Source organism: Nerophis lumbriciformis, linkage group LG09, assembly GCF_033978685.3.
Source record: "Nerophis lumbriciformis linkage group LG09, RoL_Nlum_v2.1, whole genome shotgun sequence".
Taxonomy (NCBI): Eukaryota; Metazoa; Chordata; class Actinopteri; order Syngnathiformes; family Syngnathidae; genus Nerophis; species Nerophis lumbriciformis.
In genome coordinates this window covers 34,937,782-34,959,776 of record NC_084556.2, presented here as the reverse complement: position 1 = coordinate 34,959,776, position 21,995 = coordinate 34,937,782, and the positions used below count along the sequence as shown (strand labels likewise).

The following is a 21,995-nucleotide window of genomic DNA, read 5'->3' as shown; positions in this document are numbered from 1 at the left end:
TAGACCTACACAAGTACTGACCTGCTCTGTGGCCTAGTGGCTAGAGTGTCCGCCCTGAGATTGGTAGGTTGTGAGTTTAAACCCCGGCCGAGTCATACCAAAGACTATAAAAAGACTGCTTGGCACTCAGCATCATGGGTTGGAATTGGGAGTTAAATCACCAAACATGATTCCAGGATGCGGCCACTGCTGCTGCCTACTGCTCCCCTGACCTCCCAGGGTGGGGATGGGTCAAATGCGGACAAAAGAGGACAAATTTCACCACACCTTGTGTGTGTGTGACAATCATTGGTACTTTAACTTAACTTTAACTTAACTCTAACTACAACAAACTACCAAGTACTGCAACTACAAAAGACTATCAAGTAAAGTACTACTGCTACAAGAAACTACCAAGTAAAGCACAACAACTACAAGAAACTACCAAGTAAAGTACAACAACTACAAGAAACTACCAAGTAAAGTATAGCAATTACAAAAAAATTACCAAGTAAAGTACAACAACTGCAAGAAACTACGAAGTAAAGTATTACAACTACAAGCGACTACCAAGTAAAGTAACATACTACAAGAATCTGCTTCTCAGCCATACTTTCTTCACCATGTGTGTATGAAGTCAAATACTTCTTTATCTGAATGTAATACTCATGAGTCATGTACACATTGTATTTGCTGGTATTTGTGTATTCTGTTGAAGTAGTTTCATATCTTAGTAAATGTACACACATACTTTAAAACAGGGGATCAAACACTTATTTTCAAATACTTGCTAATAAAACACTGTTTTGGTAAATACATACTACTTAAAAAATCCTTCTCAGTGGCCTTGTGGTTAGAGTGTCCGCCCTGAGATCGGTAGGTTGTGAGTTCCATCCCCGGTCGAGTCATACCAAAGACTAGAAAAATGGGACCCATTACCTCCCTGCTTGGCACTCAGGATCAAGGGTTGGAATTGGGGGTTAAATCACCAAAAATTATTCCCGGGCGCAGCTACCGCTGCTGCTCACTGCTCCCCTCACCTCCCAGGGGGTGAACAAGGGGATGAGTCAAATCCAGAGGAAAAATTTCACCACACCTTGTGTGTGTGTGTGACAATCATTGGTACTTTAACTTTAACTTCATGCATGAAAAGTAAACATGTCAATATTTGGACCAAAAGTATGAAATATTTGAAGTATTCCATGAATCAATCAATCAATCAATGTTTATTTATATAGCCCTAAATCACAAGTGTCTCAAAGGGCTGCACAAGCCACAACGACATCCTCGGTACAGAGCCCACATAAGGGCAAGGAAAAACTCACCCCAGTGGGACGTCGATGTGAATGACTATGAGAAACCTTGGAGAGGACCGCATATGTGGGTAACCCCCCCTCGAGGGGAGACCGAATGCAATGGATGTCGAGTGGGTCTGACATAAGTCCATAGTGGATCCAACATAATAGTAAGAGTGCAGTCCATAGTGGGGCCAACAGGAAACCATCCTGAAATGTTTTATTACTTCAGAGGTTGAAATATTTGAAGTATTTACAAGAAATGTTTTATTACTTCAAAGGTTGAAATATTTGAAATGTTTTACTGCTCAAAAGTCGTCTTTTTGCTTTGTCTGATTTGTTTGATTGACGAGATCAATCAAATGTTGTTAATAAAGTGATGACTCGTCAAAAAAATATAAAAATAAATAAATAAAATCAAAATAGCTACTTTCCTTACTGAAGAATTGGCAACAATTCGACTCGACTCGTTTGACACGACTCGTTTGACTCGTGCGATTCGGTTCGACTCGTTTTCGAACGCCACATCTCTCATCGCTCGCCTTGGCCACCCGCCAATAACAGAAGAAGAAGAAGACTGGCGCGTTAGCATTCGACAACACGGGTTGGACTATCTGACACAGCTAAGGACATTTCACCATACTTTTTGTCGTTTTGGCACTCAAAAACATTCTTTCTGTACTAAACGTGGACTTTTGTATGTTTATGGGGAAAAAAAACAACTTGTTTTTCGACGACAAAGTAGGAGACTTACAAGCTAGCATGTCGAGTCACAGCCGCCGTTGGAGAGACTCTCAGTCCTTCTGCAAGAAGTTAAACTTTGACAAGGTGACAGTAATGGACTCCCCGCAGCTGATGGACGCCGGCGCCTTCGAACAACTGTTGGATCCCAAGAAGCGCTACGGTGAGGACGACAAGGAGGGACAGTGGGGCGAGGAGAGCTTCAGTTCCCCGTCCCAATTGATGTCCCCGAACTCGGCTCTCTTCTCCACCTGCACGCCCTCCCGGAGGAAAGGTCCGTTGTTACACCCAGCTTCACCGGAGCGGTCAGACGGATCCAGCGCTCCCATCCCCGCCTGCCCGGAAACACCTCCGCATAAAACCCCTAGTAAACTGCAACGTTTGGACACGCCGCATAAACCAAAGGTCAGTAATCACGAAAAGATAGCCTACTTTTTTAGTTACAGGACTGATGTATTAGTCTTGTTTTAATATTGCAAAGTTTGACGATAAACAAGTTTGCTGTGTCATTTAGCAACATCGTGGCCCATTTTACACCTCTTTAAAGAGTTGTTATTGTCGCACACGTGTTAATTCAGTTATAGTTTTCATCAAATACATTTTCAAAACAAACGCAAGTTGATCAAAAGCATGACGACATTAACTATTTCGTCATTGAATAAAAAGGAGATGAAAGGTGCATAGGCGCCGATCTGCATTTCTGCTAGTGCAGGGGTCGGCAACCCGCGGCTCCGGAGCCGCATGCGGCTCTTTGATCACTCTGATGCGGCTCAGCAGCTTACTTGCTGAACCCCCCGATTTTCCCGTGAGACTTCCGGACTTCAGTTTCTCTCGCAGAAAACTCCCCCTGGGATTAATATTCACCGATTTTCACCCTTACAGCTATAATAAGGGCGTACCATGATGGTACAACATTTGGCGCCTTCTACAATCTATATCAACAGCGTGCTAGCCCAACACTTGTTATACATATACATCTTCTGCTTCCACACGTACGTGACAGCAAGGCATACTTGGTCAACAGCCACACAGGTTACACTGACGGTGACCATATAAAACAACTTTAACACTCTTACTAATAATGCGCCACACTTTGAACCAAAACCAAACAAGAATGACAAACACATTTCGGAAGAACATCTGCACCTTCACACAACATAAACACAACAGAACAAACACCCAGAATCCCATGCAGCCCTGACTCTTCCGGGCTATATTATACACCCCTGCTACCACCAAACCCCGCCCCCACCCCAACCCTGCTCCCTCACACATCAAACCCCCCCCCTCTCTCTCTGTGCGTTGGTTGAGGTGGGCGGGGTTTGGTAGCGGGGGTGTATAATGTATCCTGGAAGAGTTAGGGCTGCATGGGATTCTGGGTATTTGTCCTGTTGTGTTTATGTTGTGTTAAAGTGCAGATGTTCTCCCGAAATGTGTTTGTCATTCTTGTTTGGTGTGGGTTCACAGTGTGGCGCATTATTAGTAAGAGTGTTAAAAACAATTTTTATACCGCCACCGTCAGTGGTTGTTGACCAAGTATGCGTTGCTGTCACCTACGTGAGCAAGCAAAAGCCACATACAACGTGAGACTGATCAGGCACGCTGTTCATGGTGGGTGCTATATACTGTACCAACACGGCATGCATGACGCTGACAAGCGCCATTCAGTTAAAACCCGCGTGCCGCACCAGCTTTCAAATCCTATATAAAGGTGTGGGCAGCATGTCTGAGACCCCTAGTTTAAACATAGCTCAAAGTAAAAAAAAATCTATGTATACAGTGTTATTTCATTTAAAATTTCATACATTTTTTGCGGCTCCCATAGTTTTCTATAATTTGTGAAACTGGTCAAAATGGCTCTTTGACTGGTAAAGGTTGCCGACCCCTGTGCTAGTGGGTGCTCGGTGTGCGTGTACTAGTGTTGTCCCGATACGGTACCAGAAGTATTTCGGTACTTTTATAAATAAAGGGGACCACAAAACATTTCCCTATTGGTACATTAAACGTATGTTTCTTATTGCAAATTTGTCCTTAAATAAAATAGTGAACATAAAATACAAACTTGTTATTTAGTAGTAAGTAAACAAACAAAGACTCCTAATTAGTCTGCTGACGTATGCAGTAACATATTGTCTCATTTACCATTCTATTATTTTGTCAACATTATTAAAGACAAGTGGTAGAAAATGTATTATTAATCTACTTGTTCATTTACTGTTAATATCTGCTTACTTTCTCTTTTAACATGTTCTATCTACACTTCTGTTAAAATGTAATAATCACTTATTTTTCTGTTGTTTGATACTTTACATTAGTTTTGGATGATACCACAAATTTGGCTATCAATCCAATACCAAGTAGTTACAGGATCATACATTGGTCATATTGAAAGTCCTCATGTGTCCAGGTACATATTTCCTGAGTTTATAAACATAATATACATTTTAAAAGAACGAAAGAAGGTTTTGTGATGTTAAAAAATATTGATGGAATCATAGTAGTATCGACTAGATACGCTATTGTACGTGGTATCATTACAGTGGATGTTAGGTATAGATCCACCAACGGCGTTTGTTTATATTGTAGCGTCCCGGAAGAGTCGGTGCTGCAGGGAATTCTGTAGTGTTTATGTTGTGTTGCGGTGCAAATATGCTTCCAAAATGTGTTTGTCGTTGTTGTTTAGTGTGGTTTCACTATATGGCACATGTTTATGACAGTGTTGTCGTTGTTCATACTGCCACCCTTAGTGTGACATGTATGGCTGTTGGATAAGTATGCCCTTCATCCTCTTTTGTGCAGTGTATTCAATGTCAAGATGACTATGGCATTAGATCATTATCGGGCACAATGAAATCTTGGATAGGCTTTTTAATTATAGACTATATTATTTGTGACTGTCTTATTATGAAACGGACCTAATTCGCCACAAAATTAACAACAAAAAGATTGATCTATTGAAAAGTTATTTTATAGATTGAAAGTTGCCATCAACCCCACTTGGGTGCTCAGCATTGTCTGTGGCCCAAGCACCCATGGGATCGGCGCCTATGGGAAGGTGTGAAAAGGAGATCCAATCATATCTTATTTTGTCTTGTTGAGTGGAGGGACATTTTATATTGTAACAAATTGCAGCTGTTTTAGCTGCTATGGGAGATGAGGCGGGGTAAGTTACTTAGACTTAGACTTCCTTTTATTGTCATTCAAATTTGAACTTTACAGTACAGATAAGAACACAATTTCGTTGCATTAGCTCGTTGTAGTGCAGGATAAAAGAGCAATAAGGTGCAGATATAAATACATAGATTACTGTACAGATAAATATATTGCACTTTTGCATATGTATCCATGTTTATGGATGTATGTTATATTGTCTTTATATTACATTATATTATCCATCCATCCATTTTATACCGCTTGTCCCTTTTGGGGTCGCGGGGGGTGCTGGAGCCTATCTCAGCTGCATTTGGGCGTAAGGCGGGGTACACCCTGAACAAGTCGCCACCTCATCACAGGGCCAACACAGATAGACAGACAACATTCACACTCACATTCACACACTAGGGCCAATTTAGTGTTGCCAATTATATTATGTCTTTATATTATTTATATTATATATATACGGAGGTTATCCAATCAGATCTTGTAAAATTGTGCAAGAATATGGAAAGTAAAACAGTTTGACATGTGCATTCACAGTTAAGAAAAGGTCCATTATATCCTAACATAAAACAGTTTGACATGTGCATTCAAAGTTAAGAAAAGGTCCATTATATTCTAACATTTCACCATTTAAGCCCAATAGTCCATGCTTTTTGTTAGTAGCGTAGATATATTTACTATATTGCAAAAAGTATTTGGCCACCTGTCTTGACTCACATATGAACTTGAAGTGCCATCGCATTCCTAACCCATAGGGTTCAATATGATGTCGGTCCACCTTTTGCAGCTATTACAGTACATTGATGCAGTTTTACAATTATTTTTGTTTTATCACTTGCAACTTTTAAAAAACAGTGCATTTGTGATAAGAAACAGTTCAATTAATTCCTATTACATATATTAGATTAATAGAAATGTGTGGAAAACTGGAACATAAAGTGCCCTATAATAAAGAAGCTGGTTGGATCTCTCGGTTAGGTAGCTCACTGCAGTCAGCCAAATTTTAGAACCGTCTGCATTACTTTATTTACAATAAATATATCGATTATTGACATTCACTAATCGATTTTATAATCGTCCATGTCCGAATTGCGATGCATCTAAAAGTCGATTATTTCCCCCACCTCTAGTGCATACTCAGTTATGCACTACTTGACCCTAAAAAAGATCAGCACTAGGGTTGTGCAATATGATCACAATGTGTTACTTGGCATTGACGTTCCTAATTTGGCTGGTGATGTATGCGGTAAATATTGCATCATTTAATACTAATTCACTGTTCATAGCTGGTTATTGCGTTGCCCGGATAAATACGATATAAATTATATAAATCTGGCCGACAATAGCATTTTTAATAACATGGTTTTATCGTGATAATGCATGCTGATGACACATTTTAGCTCTGTCCTGCAATTGTGACAGCGACAAGCAAACAAACGCATCCTCAGCACAATGTCACATCCATGCTATTGAGCTAGCGGCTAATGTCTCTCCACAGTGCAAAGCCATTTCTTAGTCAGCCATCCTTGCCTCCATAGCGGCAAATAAACTACGTTTTAACAAGTATCATTATAACTGGAGATTAAGGAATAGCCAAACATGTTACACTCTACACACCGTAGTGCTTCTCAATTTGTTTTCTGTTACGCCCCCCAGGAGGAAGAAAACATTTTGCACGCCGCAAATTCCCTCAGCTACTATAAAGGGAATCATTTGTCTATAAAATTGTTATGAATACACCTCTGTATAACATTGTATCCTTATTAACGTTAAAATAATGAATAAAGAAATATAGATCAACCTACAACAAAAAATTATTGTTTTTATTGGAGCAACCGCTGGCTATCGAGCTTGCATTCAGAGAGGTTAGTTGAGTTTTACTTCCGTGTTTGGATTAGTTTAACTCATTAACATAAAATGCAGATTGTTACTGCAACTGTTTTAGGAGGATGGAATAAAAGCTCAGCAGAAAAGAATGACGGTTGGCAAGAAGTCCAGAGTCACTTTTTTATTGGAGACTTTCACGCCGTCAAGACACCTTTTCAAACCGATTCAGATTCAGATTCACCTTTATTGTCCTTGTACTGGGGGTTACAACGATATTTAGGGGGGAGGTACTCCCACAACCACTGTGCACAGCACAAAAATAAAATAAACACAAAGACAAAACATGTCAAGACACCTTTTCAAACTGATTCAGATTCACCTTTATTGTCCTTGTACTGGGGGTTACAACGATATTTAGGGGGGAGGTACTCCCACAACCACTGTGCACAGCACAAAGATAAAATAAACACAAAGACAAAACATGAAAGTGGCACTAAAAACACACAAATGCTATAAAAAGTGCTTATGAATAAAATAATATTGAAAGTGCAATGAATATAAAAACTGGAGGAGAATGCAACAAATATGAAATAGAAATACTGAAGGTGCAATGGATGTTGGTAAAAAGTGTGCAATAAAAGGTGCAACAGTTCAGAATGACGTGTTGTGTGTTTTAGTTTCGGTATGGTAGGCAGATGTATGGGGTGGAGTTACAGGCCTCAAATTTTAACTTTTTAAGGTCAAGGCAAGTGTTGCCTTAAAGAAGGGCTCATATTTTAGGGCACCAAGGCAAGTTAGAAGGGCACCAAGGCAAACATTATTTTCTTTTGAGGCAAGGGCTCCAAAGCATGCATGCATATGTTTTTTTTTATTCATTATTAATATAAACTTGTCAGCTTTTTGTCATTTCATGATGCTTTCATCTCTATTTTTTACAATTTCACAGAGGGAAGTATTGTTTATTGTATTTATTTTTTAAGTTATGTACATTTATATGTACATGTAGATGCTGGATCGGGACAGATCTATTAAGAGTTTGAGCAGAACAATGTCATGTAGGAATTAACTATACACAATAACACATCAACAAAATGATGTGTCAAATGGTTTTTAAGGTAATACCTTTGTGACATGAAAAAAACACAAGTCATGTTAAAAAAACATGGCGTTTACTTTTTGATATCAAAATAAAACACAAAGCAGTTTGGCTAATGAAGATAAAGTCTAATAAACAAGCTTTGTTCTTGTCCAATGCCCCCTAGTGGTTCAGTACAACAGTTTGGCCAACAACAAAAAAAAGCAGGAGTGACACCTCACACATCGAATACACAATCTTCACAGCCAGCGTTCAATTCGATGAGATGACGAAACATTTGAGCTAGTACTTATGTTATTTGAACACTGATACTGTTTGCAGTTAATTAAAGGAGTGATCATCTCAGTCAACAAACTAAAGGCTTTATAAACACGTTGTGACAACGTTTACAAAACATCACGTGCTGCATGTTTCCTCACCTTATTAACTCTCAGTCACAGCAGCTGATGGACGTTGTATTGTCAAAATGAAAGCAACATCATATAGTTTTTGTCCTTCGCTGTTTACTTTTAATGTGGGGACAAGTGTGTCTGTCCCCAATATTGTCCACACCTGTCTCCATCTAACAGCACACACGGCGGGAAGCGAAGGAAAATTACTGTAGCCTCCCAGGAGAGTTGGTGCTGCAAGGAATTCTGGTAATTTGTTCTGTTGTGTTTATGTTGTGTTGCGGTGCAAATATTCTTCCGAAATGTGTTTGTCTCCAGAGGGATTTCTCTGGAGCAAAGTTTGTGTTATTATTGTGTTATTTCGTCAAGCCAAATGACGCTAGTGCGCATGCGCCTGACTTTGTGTTGCCTAAAATGCAATAATAAATCACGAGATTTCGGTCATTAAAAAAGTAGACGGTATTACTAACCGTCTGGAATTTTATCGCGACTTATCATTATGCCGTTGACCATTACATCCCTAGTCCATTAACAAGTAAAAAGTCAAGGGCGGTCACGGCATGTTCTTGCCGCAAACGTTGGTAATTTTTTTTAAGGCATTACGGCTAATGAGAGGGCGGTCGCGGCAATTGCCACGGTTGCCGTGGTTAAATTCGAGCCCTGGATTTATTTCAGTCTAGTCGGGTTGTGTGTGTGGGTGTTTGAGGTCCTATTGGCCCAGGGGAAGAAGCTGTTTGTCAGCCTACTGGTGCGGGATTATATTGACCTGTAACATATTTTAGAGGGCAGCAGGTCGAACAGGGGTTGGGCAGGGTGAGGGGTCTTCTGTGATGGCCGTGGTTCTTTTGAGGCAGCAGGATGAGGAGATATGTTCCGGGGTGGGCAGAAGGCAGCCAATGATTTTTTGGGCAGTTTTTATGACCCGCTGCACGACCCTTCTGTCCTCAACTGTGGAGCCTGGGTACCAGACTCCAAGACTATAAGGCCCCGTTTACACTAAGCCGGTTAAGGTTATCCAGGGTAAATCACACCTAACCTTATTTGTGTCCACACACAACAATGCCACCGTTTAAGACCCCGCACCCCTCCGTCCGCCGGCGCAACGCAATCTAGTACGCATGCGCGGAAAATGCGCACGTCATAGTCATCTCCAGTGTTGCTTTGTGTGCAAGTTCTTAAATTTAACTAATCTGAACAATATCCAGTGTTGTGGTATTTCAATTAACTGGAATCCAGTGTGCTGTGGAGCCCAATTGTAGTGAATCACACCTGAGCCATCATAAATTAATCAAATCTTTTTTAGACACGTAAACAATGTGATAAAGAACATCTATCTAATCTAGATACAAATCTAGATATCTGGTCAGGACAGTCCTCACTCTTTTGCCTTCACCTTCATTGTTCATTCCTTTTTGGTGACTTTATATACTCTGGACCTAGACGTTGAGTCCGCGACATACATGGCGGACAATAATTGATACAGTCTGCCTTGCCAGTCCAAATACATTCGCCGTTTTCCTCGACGGCCAGGTAATACAAAGTACACGCTATCTTTTTTATCACATCCACGGGAGCTCGCATTCTCGTTGTCTCTCCTTCGACAAATGGACAAAGTTTTTCGCTAAGTAGCATCACAGCTGACCCGGCTGGACATTCAAAAGTTCTCTTGCCGTCTGAGAAGTGTTGTATCCCAAATAGCTGCAATCGCTTTCTCTTAAGGTATTCATGTGTGATTTCCACAAGCGTCTGTACATGTAGAAGAAGGAGCAATACGGGCATGTCTGGATGACTCGCCTTCATATTTCCAGTGGTTAGCTCCGAGCTACGAAACCGCTTTATTATGAAGCTGGCTGTGGCGTGTTCTTTCTGACGTCACTTCCTGTGTGGGCGAGGTCTTTCTGGCGTCACTTCCTCTCCGAACTCACTTTGTAAACGATCAATGAGTCCATACAAAGCTAAGTGTCGGAGATTCAAGAATTACACGACTGACTTACCTGTGTTAAAATTTCTCCGAGGAGGGAGACCTTAAACGCTGGTTTAGTGTGGCTGAAACGGGGTTTAGGCTAAATGATTATTCGTTTAAAGGGTTAAACGACTTAGTGTAGACATGGCCTTAGTCAGGATGCTCTCCACAGCTCTGCCATCAGCAGCTTTGTGTCAAAAGTTGTGCTTCCTGAGGACGCGCAGGAAGTACAGTCACTGCTGTGCCTTTTTCACGAGGGCCATGACGTTAATGGTTCAGGAGCAGTTGGAGGAGATGTAGGTGTCCAGGAACCTGAAGGTGGTGACAGTTTCCACCTGTTTGCCGTTTAAGAGAAGGGTGGTATGGTCCCGTTGGTTTTTCCTGAAGTCCATAATGAGTTCTTTAGTCATTTGGATGTTCAGGGTCAGGTTTTTGTCTGAGCACCTGAGAGACCTGTATGGTGTCTCGTCCTCACCATGGATAAGTCCAACTTCAGTAGTGTCGTCTGCATATTTGATAATGAGGTTGGTTGGGTGGGTCGGAGTGCAGTCGTGTGTGTAAAGGGCGTACAGTAAGGGCTCAAGACGCAGCTTTGGGGTGATCCGGTGCTGAGTGTGAGTTTGAGTGTGGCTTATGCCTTCACTTATACTTATAATAGCGCTATGCGTTGCATCCGGTATAACTGCATGAAAAAATGAAAAAATTGCTTACATTACGGTCATGCTTTGTCAAAGATGTTTTGTAATGTAATGTGATATTTCTGTCTAAATAAATGCTCGTGCATCAATTTAGGAATAGGAAGGACATTTTTTGGCAGATTGAAATAAACCGTATATTCTTTTGTAAAATGTTCTGGTTGATAGTCCTCAATTTAGGAATGTTTAGCAGACTGAATATAACATTTTATTAGCAGAGAAGGTTAAAACATTGTCAATCAGAGATATTTGAATATCATTAATGGCGCCCCCCGCAACCCCAAAGGGGACAAGCAGTAGAAAATGGATGGATGGATGTACAACATGTAATGTAGAGAATATCAGAAGTATTTATTCAGGTAGAAATATCACAGATTGCATTACTTAACATCTTTGACAATCAAAGCATGATCATAACAATCCCCATTTTGGGTTAATAATGCGTGAAACATGGAAGCCTAGCTCCTCAACTCTGAATGCAAACTCTTCTACTCTTCTTTTTGTTATTGTCTGGGCACATGGACGTCTGTGCAACTGTAACAAAGGCCAGTTAATTTCAGAATAGTGCTGGCAGTCCGGGAAATTGCCTCTGCTTTTAGCCCAGTCGTCAAGACGCTCGCCTGTCACACCGACAACCTGACTTGGTACCCCGGTCGTAGCAGGGGGAAAAACCAACGCAGCCGACAGAGAGAGTACACAATAGCTACACAAAGCAGCGCAGTCTGTGATTAACAACTATGAACACCAATCATTGCACTCCGCCGTCAAAATCGTGGCTTCCTGATTGGGTGGGGGCCCCTGGTCTTCATCCCAGGTAGGCCCGTACATTAAGTTAAAAAGTAAAGTTAAAGTACCAATGATTGTCACACACACACACACTAGGTGTGGTGAAATTTGTCCTCTGCATTTGACCCATCCCCTTGTTCACCTCCTGGGACGTGAGGGGAGCAGTAGGCAGCAGCGGTGCCGCGCCCGGGAATAATTTTTGGTGATTTAACCCCCAATTCCAACCCTTGATGCTGAGTGCCAAGCAGGGAGGTAATGGGTCCCATTTTTATAGTCTTTGGTATGACTCGACATTAAGGCTGCCATGACAATTTTGGCCAAAAATGAATGCAACTCCGTGAAAAGTAATAAATATTGAAATAATGCCAAGGCCACATTGTGTGCCATAATCAAAGCTAAAGGCAAATGTCCAACCGAAAATTACAATGGACAACCATATTTTTTACCAGGCAGTATATATAAATATATATTCATAGCAACCATGTAGCAAAAAGTACATTTTTGTATTATACACATGCAACTGATGACAGACTAAACTAAACCTTGAGTGTGTTTTTCTCAGAGCCTTCAGTCCCCAAAGAGGACCTCGTCCAGCATGAGGGGTTACATCTTCAATGATGTGAAGTCTGCAACAATGTCCTTCAAAGAAAGCATCACCGGGACACATCCAATGCCTCTGGTCAACTTTAACCCTTTCTCTCCCGACTCCCTGCTCATCCAGTCGGCCACGCAGCAGGGCAGCAACGGGAAACGAGTGCACTGGAACGTGTACGTCACGCTTTTACTCTTTGCTCAGCGTCAGCCTCAACACCATTAAAACACTTAATTACACAACACTTTGCACACTATCTATTGTCACTAAAAGCATGGGACAAAAGGCTAAACATGCACCCCCTGTTATCCTTACAGTTCCAGTGGTGGTGAAGACTTAGAGACAGGTGACGCTAAGGAACATGAGGAAATCATGCCAGCATCCAAGGTAATTATCCAAATTGTATTAATCTTAATACAATTCTGGGCAGCACGGTGGGAGAAGGGTTAGTGCATCTGCCTCACAATACGAAGGTCCTGAGTAGTCTTGGGTTCAATCCCGGGCTCGGGATCTTTCTGTGTGGAGTTTGCATGTTCTCCCCGTGACTGCGTGGGTTCCCTCCGGGTACTCCGGCTTCCTCCCACCTCCAAAGACATGCACCTGGGGATAGGTTGATTGGCAACACTAAATTGGCCCTAGTGTGTGAATGTGAGTGTGAATGTTGTCTGTCTATCTGTGTTGGCCCTGTGATGACTTGTCCAGGGTGTACCCCGCCTTCCGCCCGATTGTAGCTGAGATAGGCTCCAGTGCCCCCCGCGACCCCAAAAGAAAATAAGCGGTAGAAAATGGATGGATTGATTAATCTGTCATCTGTCGTTGGGCATTGTCTTAAGTCTCAGTGTGAGTTCATATTTCTCTTTCCTCTCCTTCAGAGCATTACCATGATGCAGAGCAACATGATGGCATCTCGCTACGACTCAGAGTTCCTGGAGCTGGAAGAGATCGGCTGTGGCCAGTTTGGCACAGTGTTCAAGTGTGTAAAGAGACTAGACGGATGCATCTACGCCATCAAGCACTCCAAGAAGCCTCTCACCGGAGCAGTGGAGAAGTAAGTCTGCTAACACTTAAACTGCATACTAGTTTAAAGACTACGGCTGAGTAAAAACACTGCCAGATAAGGCCCTTTTTCATCAAAAGTTCAGGAATTGTGTTCAAAATTCTTGAGTTCAGACAAATCTGTTTTTGTGTAAGAAAGGTTTCTTACCTGCTGACAGTTTCGGCTGACACTTCAGCCGTCATCAAAGCGAGAGACCGTCACCATGAACATTGATGAGGTGGCTTACATGCTCTCGCACACCTGGGACGCCGTTCTTCATCGGTGATGCCAGGGCAGATAACTGATATGGCCGGGTCGGGAAATTTTATTTTGAAAGTTTTCCTGACCCGGTCAGCTGTTTTTAGACACGTCACACCAGGAAGCTATGACAGCTCTGACGAAGGCTGAAGTGCTGAAACTGTCAGCAGGTAAAAAACATTTCTTATACAAAAAAATATTTGTCTGAACACAAGACTTTTGAACATAATTATTGGAAAAGACAAGATGAACGCAATCTATTTAAAAGTTCAGGAACGTTTAGTTCCTGAAACCTCTAGTTCCTCGTACTGTAAGTTCCTGTAAACAGTGTGTGGTTTGTGTTTCCACCACATTTCACAGTTCAGGGTAGTTTATATAAATCAGGCTGATGTAGTATGGAGGAGTGGTTTAATATAGTTCTACACTGATACCAACATCTAAATAGACAGACAATATTAGGTCACAGTTATTTTACAAAAAAGTCAGTGAATGATTTACAAAACAATAATATACAAACCAATGTGATTTAAAAAAAAAAAAAGTGTATCGAAATGTTCATAAAAGTCAGGCTTTTGTCCACAATGCTCAACAGTCAGAAAGTCGTCCTCTCAGTAAATGATGAATTCATGAGGGTCAGGCGATTCCTTTTGGTCCATTTCAGCTGTAAATAACGATATGTAAATAATAAATGACAGTGTCTATATCAGGCCGACAACATGAACACAGCGGCTGTAGCGTTAGCTTATTAGCATTAGCCTTCTGTTCTCTCCAGTTGAGGCTAATAACTACTCAAATGGAGTGTCACTGACTACTTTTCCAATATGTAATAAAGTAAATAGTTAATATTTGATTACATTTACCTTTGTTCCACTCTTGTACTGCCTCTTTTATTTCACTTTTGTCTAACAAAGTCTCAGAATAGTAAGCACCTGAGGTCGTTGCTTCGAGTCCGGCTTCATACTCCTTCGTGAATACTCGTGAATAGTCAGTCTACTTCTCAAAGCATATTGAAATTAAGTTTGTGAAAATAGAAAAACAACATTAAGCTGCATATAAAATATAATTTAAAGACTACAACTGAGTAAAAACACTGCAAGATAGATCCACTGATCAGCGTTCTTCAGCACAAAGATGCCCCACAAAAGTTCCTGCAAGTCAAAAGTTAATTTTTATCTCCGTTGTCAAGTTTGTTGTAATAGAAATACACATAAATGTCTAGTAATGGCACTTCTGTGTTTAAAAAAATAAGTTTTATGAACGCCCACAACTGTGTTCAATAAATCAGCGTTCGACAGCACAACCTGCTCCCAATAATGTTTCGGAAGTGTACGAAGTGGTGTTTCCTTTGCAGTGTAGAATTTATCTATGTAAGTACCTCCTCTTCAGACAGAAAGCGTTGCAGGAAGTGTACGCCCACGCTGTGCTGCACCAGCACCCCCACGTGGTGCATTACTACTCTGCATGGGTCGAGGACGGCCACATGTTCATCCAGAACGAGTACTGCAATGGCGGCACCCTGTCCGACGTCATCACCGACAATGCCAAGCGCCTCCGCCACCTGACGGAACTCGAACTTAAGGATCTACTGCTGCAGGTCGTCCGCGGCCTTAAGCACATCCACTCCATGTCGCTGGTGCACATGGACATCAAGCCAAGTAAGGCTCTTATTGTGAAAGTTGTTTGAAAGGAATTAGTTGTAAAAGTAATGATGTTATGCTGGTTGTCCAGGCAACATCTTCATCTGTTGCAAGTCTATCATCAACTGTGACGAGGACAACCTAAACAGCAAAGCTGTCTACAAAATAGGTTTTATTCTCCTTACCACTTTTTAAAAAGCGCTGACATTTCTCAATGTTATTTACACTTTATTACATGTATCATCTTGCAGGAGATCTTGGTCATGTGACACGAGCCAACAATTCTCTGGTGGAAGAAGGAGACTGTCGCTATCTGGCCAACGAAGTTTTCCAACAGGTGTGTGGCCTTTAAACAAGCTCCTCCTACACGTAAGCTTCACAAACTACCTGTTATCTCTCCCAGGACTATACTGATCTGGCCAAGGCAGATGTATTTGCCCTCGCTCTCACCGTCATCAGCGCCTCAGGGGCGCAGCCTTTGGCCAACAATGGCGACGCGTGGCATGAAATCCGCCTTGGGAAACTGCCCGACATCCCCCAAGTGCTCTTGCTGGAGTTTGTCAGCCTGCTCAAGGTGACCTTTTATGACCTATGACATCTTGCTTTGTCAACTCCAACCGTCTCTGCTTGTTTGCACGTGCGGTTCTTTACGATATCAAAAATACATTCAGCAAATCATGCCTGCCTGGCTGAAAATATATATTCACGATCCGATACATTGTAACTATACTGTAGTAAGGAAAAAATGCAAACCATAAAACTGCTTAGCCTTATGTACGACTTTAATGTATTTTTACTAGGACTGTCAAAGTTAACGCGATAATAACTTTTTTGGAGGAGTGATTTCCTTTTTTTTTTTAGCTTTTATTACCAATTTAATGCTTTTTGTGATTAACTGTTTAAAATAGCATCATGTTGAAAACACATTTCACTAAAGCAAATTAATTGTCAGTTCATTGTGTTAAAACTTGAAAATTATCTGTGTAGGGTACACTTATTAATACTGAAAAATTATATCTACCTGCGATTAATCCTGATTAATTTTGAGTTAACTATGAACAATGCGATTGAGTTTTTTAATCATTTGCCAGACCTAATTGTTTTACATGAACAATTTAATACAGTTAGCTTGTAATTCTCTATAATAATAATAATAAAAAATCTTCTCATATTCCGATTTTCCATCTTCTACAATTGTAACTTATGTTATGAATTCATAATTTTATGGTAATATTATGCATTTTTTCTTTAACTTGTTTTATAAAATTACGATTTTAGTATTTCAACCTTTTATTTCATAAAATTGTAACAACAATGTTTTTGGCTTAAATACTAAAACTATTTACAAACTATTTACTGAACTTAGACATACATTCCTTACATTTTGAATACTTCGATAAAGTTTTCGTTTGTTTTAGTGTTTCTTCCTGTCCAACACTCTTACTTTTGTTCTACCTCCTGTTTTGTGGTTTGTTCTGCAGTGATCTTACTCCTGCTTCTGAGCACTATTTTCCTCACTTGTTCCTGATTGACAATGAGAATGCTCACTTGTGCCTGATTGCCAATCGGAAGGGTTTATACCGGTGTCACCTGCCTTACAACACTGGTTCATTTTGTCCTGAATGCAGCAGTAGGGTCTGTTTCATTTATGCATATGTTACCTTGCTGCTACGTGCTTTGCACTGGTCCGTTTTTTTCATTCTACTTAAAGTGTCTTTGCATCCTGAGGTCATGTCAAACAACGACAGGCAGCACCGTGACAGCACCCTGGGAAATACAGTATTTTTCACCATACTCCCTACATTTTTTAAAGGTATAATTGGGGATGCACAATATTTTTTTTTTTCAAGCTGATACAGATAACTTTCTGCTTTTTAAGAATAATCCTGATAATTTACTTTCATCTATATGTATACATTTTGATTTAAATGCAGTTTTTGCATACCTGCAAGTAAGAAATACTCAAACAAAGGTTGATTTAACAAACTGTAACTGTGGATTTGTCCTAAATTGACTTCACTACTAAGGTAGCACCAACATAACGTCCATAAATCATCTTGTGTTCTTTTTTCCATCTATCAGTGTGGTAATAATGTCGTATTATGCTAGCAAACATACAGTCAAAAATATTGGTGGCTCAGGAGTAGAGGTGGGGAAAATAATTGATTTTTAGAAGCATCGCAATTTGGACATGGACGATTATAAAAATCGATTAGTAAAAGTCAAAAATCGATAATCCAACCAGCTCCTTTATTATAGGGCTCTTATGTTCCAGTTGTGCACACATTTCCATTAACTTAATAAATGTGGGAATTAATGTAACTGTTTCTTATTACAAGTGCACTGTTTTTTAAAGTTGCAAGTGATAAACGCTTATTTAGTGAAACAAAAAGAAATGTAAAACTGCATCAATATTGTTACGATCGGGTCGCACGGTAATGCGCTGGTCTTTCCCCAAGATGCAGACGGAACTCTGGAGGCAGCGTGTAGGTAGGAAAATGATTTATTTGCCATAAATCAGTCAAAATACAAAATTACAGGAAAGCATGTCGATAGCATGGGAAGCTAAGGAAAAAGTTAGTGGGAAAGCACTGCATAGAAACAAAAATCAAAAAGGTATACCAACGTAACTTGTTGCATACCGCAAACAAAACAGCCAGACTGAGTGTGGCGAAAAGCAGGAATAAATAGCTCTCTGATTAGTGCCCGGGAGCATGTGAGCGTCCGGAACACTAATCAGAGGCAGGTGAAAATAATCAGCACCCATGGCAACTAAGAAACACACATTCAGGGGTGCTGAAAACAGGAACAAGGGAGTCTAACTAAAACAAAACATGATCCGGGCAACGGATCATCACAAATATACATAAATTAAAGCTGCATCAATAAACGATTTTTAATCGAATCGTAGCTCCTGAATTGTAATCGAATCGTGAGGTGCCCAAAGATTCCCACCTCTACTCAGAAGTACGCATGGCTCGGATTGGCCTGCTGGGTGGCAGGAATCCAGGATCTTCTGTGATGGTGGGAGGCTGGGCGTTAAGTGCCATCATTTTCATGAGAAAATTGCAGATCTCTTTGGCGCTAGGGTCATCTTTGGTTGGCTTTGTGCACTTTTTCGAACGTATTGGCAGTGGAAACGGCAAATAACCATTCTTTGGCTTTGGGCAGCTTCTTAGGCAGCGTAGGTGTCTTCATGGGCTTTCGAGGCACGGTCCTGGTGATGCTGGCGGCGTTTCGGGGTGGCTGGAGGAAGTTTGATGTCTTTTTTTCCTTCCCTGCGTAGTGTTTGCAATGCATTTGGTGCAGGTAGGGATGAGTACTGTTCACATTTGAAACAATACCGATACTCAACAGTACCAATGTTCTGTACTTTTGTGTTTGATAATACAATAAAACATGTTTTGCAACATTTAAACATTTGCTGATTATGATGATTACTGTCCAGTTGTTATCTTGTTTTATTATAACATTTCTGAGTCTCATTTGCAAGTATGACTAAGCTGCAACTACATTTGCAAGTTCAAGACTTAAGATGACAGTAGTGTATAGTTTATGGTGGGTTGGCTCATCAGTTTAGTCTTTGCTGAATCTAGTCTTTTGTAGCACCTTTTAAAAGGGTTAATAATGTAAATATTGTACTTATTACGCACCAGGTGTTTGATTGTAACGTGCAGTAATGTAAAAGTGTGAATTATTATTTTACTTTTAGTTATTTTAATTAAAATTTCCTTATTGACTGACGTAAATCAGTAATAGTTCCAGCTTGTTGTAGCCTCATTTCCATTGAAGAATGGTGGTCTCTTGCTTTCATCTTATCCACTTGGTTTGTTCTTTTATGTATTTTACTGGGAAGGCTATGTTGTCCCAAACAGGAGACTTTGACAACGGAAAAGGGGTTTCAAGCTCTGGCTGCTCATTGGCACTATGACTAGCCATGACCAAAGGCGATGCGGCACTGCACTTGTTTTCTGCATAGGGAAGTGGCGCCATAAACATGTCCTGTCCGTCCCCTAATGGGTATCGTGTGGGAACTCACAAACATAACATACCCTGATACGCCTCCACACTACCCATGTCATCTCTTCACTAAGAAATTTTCTTTTTTTTTGACATTGCAGCTGATGATAGACCCTGACCTGGCCAGACGGCCCTCCACCTCTGACCTCATCTATCACCCGGTGCTCCTGACGGCCACCAGAATGAATGCCAAACAGCTCCGAGTCGAGCTCAACGCTGTCAAGTTAAAAAATGCCCTCTTGCGAAAGTATGTTTTTGATCATATGAGGAAATTAGCAGAGAAAAATGTGTCATTACAGCACATTCTTATTAACATACTTTTTGAAGTATTTGCCTCTAGGAAATACAAATATAATAGTTGATGCCACTAAGGGGTGTAATTTGACGGACCTTCTATATACAGCCCCTCCAGGAATTTTCGCAATCGCGCCATGTAACGCATATTCAACCAATCCGCGCAAATTATGCGCAGCCTCACAACCTTTTCCAATGCCCAAAAGTTCCCCGCACTTTTTGGCACATTTTCACCAATATAATTTTTCTCTGAGCTGTGCTCAAATACGGACATAACTGTCTGTTTAAAAGTAATGTTTATTTGTTGTGTAGACTAAGCAGGTACGACAACATGTGCTTAAACAACACAATTGTCGTCCTCACTGACTCCCTGTACCTGTCTACAGCTCTTAGCCTTCTGGGAAATGTAATTATATAAACATTTACTTTCTACTTTACATGTACTGATATATTTATTTAACCGTTTTTTATCCAGGGTAAAAAAAAATCATATTGTTATATGCAATGCTGACCTACCAAATTTACATGACCAAGATGTTGAAGTGTGATATAATCCCTCATCGTCTCTCATTTACCAATAAAAACATAGCGCTAAAGATCGCTCTCAACAGTTCACAAATGCTTTTACGTTAATTATGTTGAAACATAAATGAATGTTAAAGATGGACAAACACTTTTCAAGCGTAAAACATACACGGAGAATGTCTGCAACTTGTGGACGACAGAGCAGACAATAGACAATAAGGAAGGAGGCGGGGTTTCTTTCTGCAATTATAATTAATTATTACTATTATTAGTTCTAATAAATTGAAACAGTACAGGAATTTGGCAATTATAATAAATGATAAATGGGTTGTACTTGTATAGCGCTTTTCTACCTTCAAGGTACTCAAAGCGCTTTGACACTACTTCCACATTTACCCATTCACACACACATTCACACACTGATGGAGGGAGCTGCCATGCAAGGTGCTAACCAGCACCCATCAGGAGCAAGGGTGAAGTGTCTTGCTCAGGACACAACGGACATGACGAGGTTGGTACTAGGTGGGGATTGAACCAGGGACCCTCGGGTCGCGCACGGCCATTCTTCCACTGCGCCATGCCGTCCCTAATTACTCTACTTTTTAAGTCTGTGTGTAAGTAAAACATCAACACAGTATTTTTTTCCCTTTTTATTTTGAATCCTTTCCTTTTTTAGGTTAAGTTTACAAGAAACACTTAAAACATGGATAACAAATTATTAAAAATCACAAGTTGGTTCATTGGTGTTGAAAAAAAAACATTGCATCTTTTGCTGCCATTTTGTGAATAAGCTGCCTCAAATTCAGACATTTTTTAGGCCGCACCAATCTAAAAAAAAGCCTCGGAAATCCTGTAGGTACTGTATATCAGAGCGTTTGTGTGACGGACTGCAGCGGTTAACTCTGGTATTGTTTGTTGTCAGGGAGCTTCAGAATGTTCAGCTGGCCAAAAGCACCGCTGAGAAGACTAACAGACCGTGGACCCGCTCCAACAGATCATGCAGACTCATTGGGAAGTCCATGGGCTGCTCGTTTAGCCTCAACATCCTTTGAACTCTAACTACGTTTCATGTACTTTGTTAAAAAAATACACTCTGCTGTTTGCACTTTGTCAACTTGTAAATACTTATATAATAAATTATTTACACTACACGCCGTCTATTGACTTATCAGGCTCAGATAAATGTACATTCTTGATGCTCATTATTTAGCACAGGTGTCATTAAACTTAATTAACCATTTGTCAGCACTAAACAAAATAAACACTCTGAGATAAAATAAGTTTGCTCCATAGTTGGTCTCATAGAATGTTACAATGCTTGACAACCACTGACATGCTCTGACGTTAGCTGGAGACTTAAACAACTTAATGGAGTGCACAATAGGCACAAAAGTGTAGGGACAACTACAAGAACTAAAACAAAAATCTAAAAAGACAATTCCCAGGGAAATAATAAATGGGCCAACTTGGTGGTAGTTGGGCCTTTACTTTAAAACTTTTCTAACCTGGACAGCATACCACATACTTGCCAACCCTCCCGGAAAATCCGGGAGACTCCCGAAATTCAGCGCCTCTCCCGAAAACCTCCCGGGACAAATTTTCTCCCGAAAAACTCCCGAAATTCAGGCACACAAAATAAACAGCGTACCTGCCCAATCATGTTATGACTGTAGAATGATGGACGGCGAGTTCTTGGTTTCTTA

At 40.7% G+C, this 21,995-nt stretch overlaps 1 protein-coding gene across 3 annotated transcripts; it reads left to right on the top strand.

Annotated features, from left to right (window-relative positions):
* The first annotated feature begins 1,825 nt into the window (after window positions 1–1,825).
* Window positions 1,826–21,384, top strand: LOC133607360 (wee1-like protein kinase 1-A). 3 transcript variants are annotated; one of them, XM_061961897.2, is made up of 10 exons: window positions 1,827–2,420; window positions 12,493–12,698; window positions 12,840–12,909; window positions 13,395–13,570; window positions 15,203–15,471; window positions 15,545–15,622; window positions 15,705–15,790; window positions 15,857–16,027; window positions 19,575–19,720; window positions 21,215–21,384. In XM_061961897.2, exons 1-10 carry the CDS (start codon window positions 1,974–1,976, stop codon window positions 21,342–21,344), a joined length of 1,779 nt encoding a protein of 592 aa, XP_061817881.2. In that variant the 5' UTR covers window positions 1,827–1,973; the 3' UTR covers window positions 21,345–21,384. The 3 variants fall into 3 exon arrangements, with proteins under 3 accessions (XP_061817880.2, XP_061817879.2, XP_061817881.2); XM_061961896.2 differs by lacking the exon at window positions 19,575–19,720 and having other exon boundaries at window positions 1,826–2,420; XM_061961895.2 differs by lacking the exons at window positions 19,575–19,720; window positions 21,215–21,384 and adding an exon at window positions 18,625–18,779 and having other exon boundaries at window positions 1,826–2,420.
* Window positions 21,385–21,995: the final 611 nt, after the last annotated feature.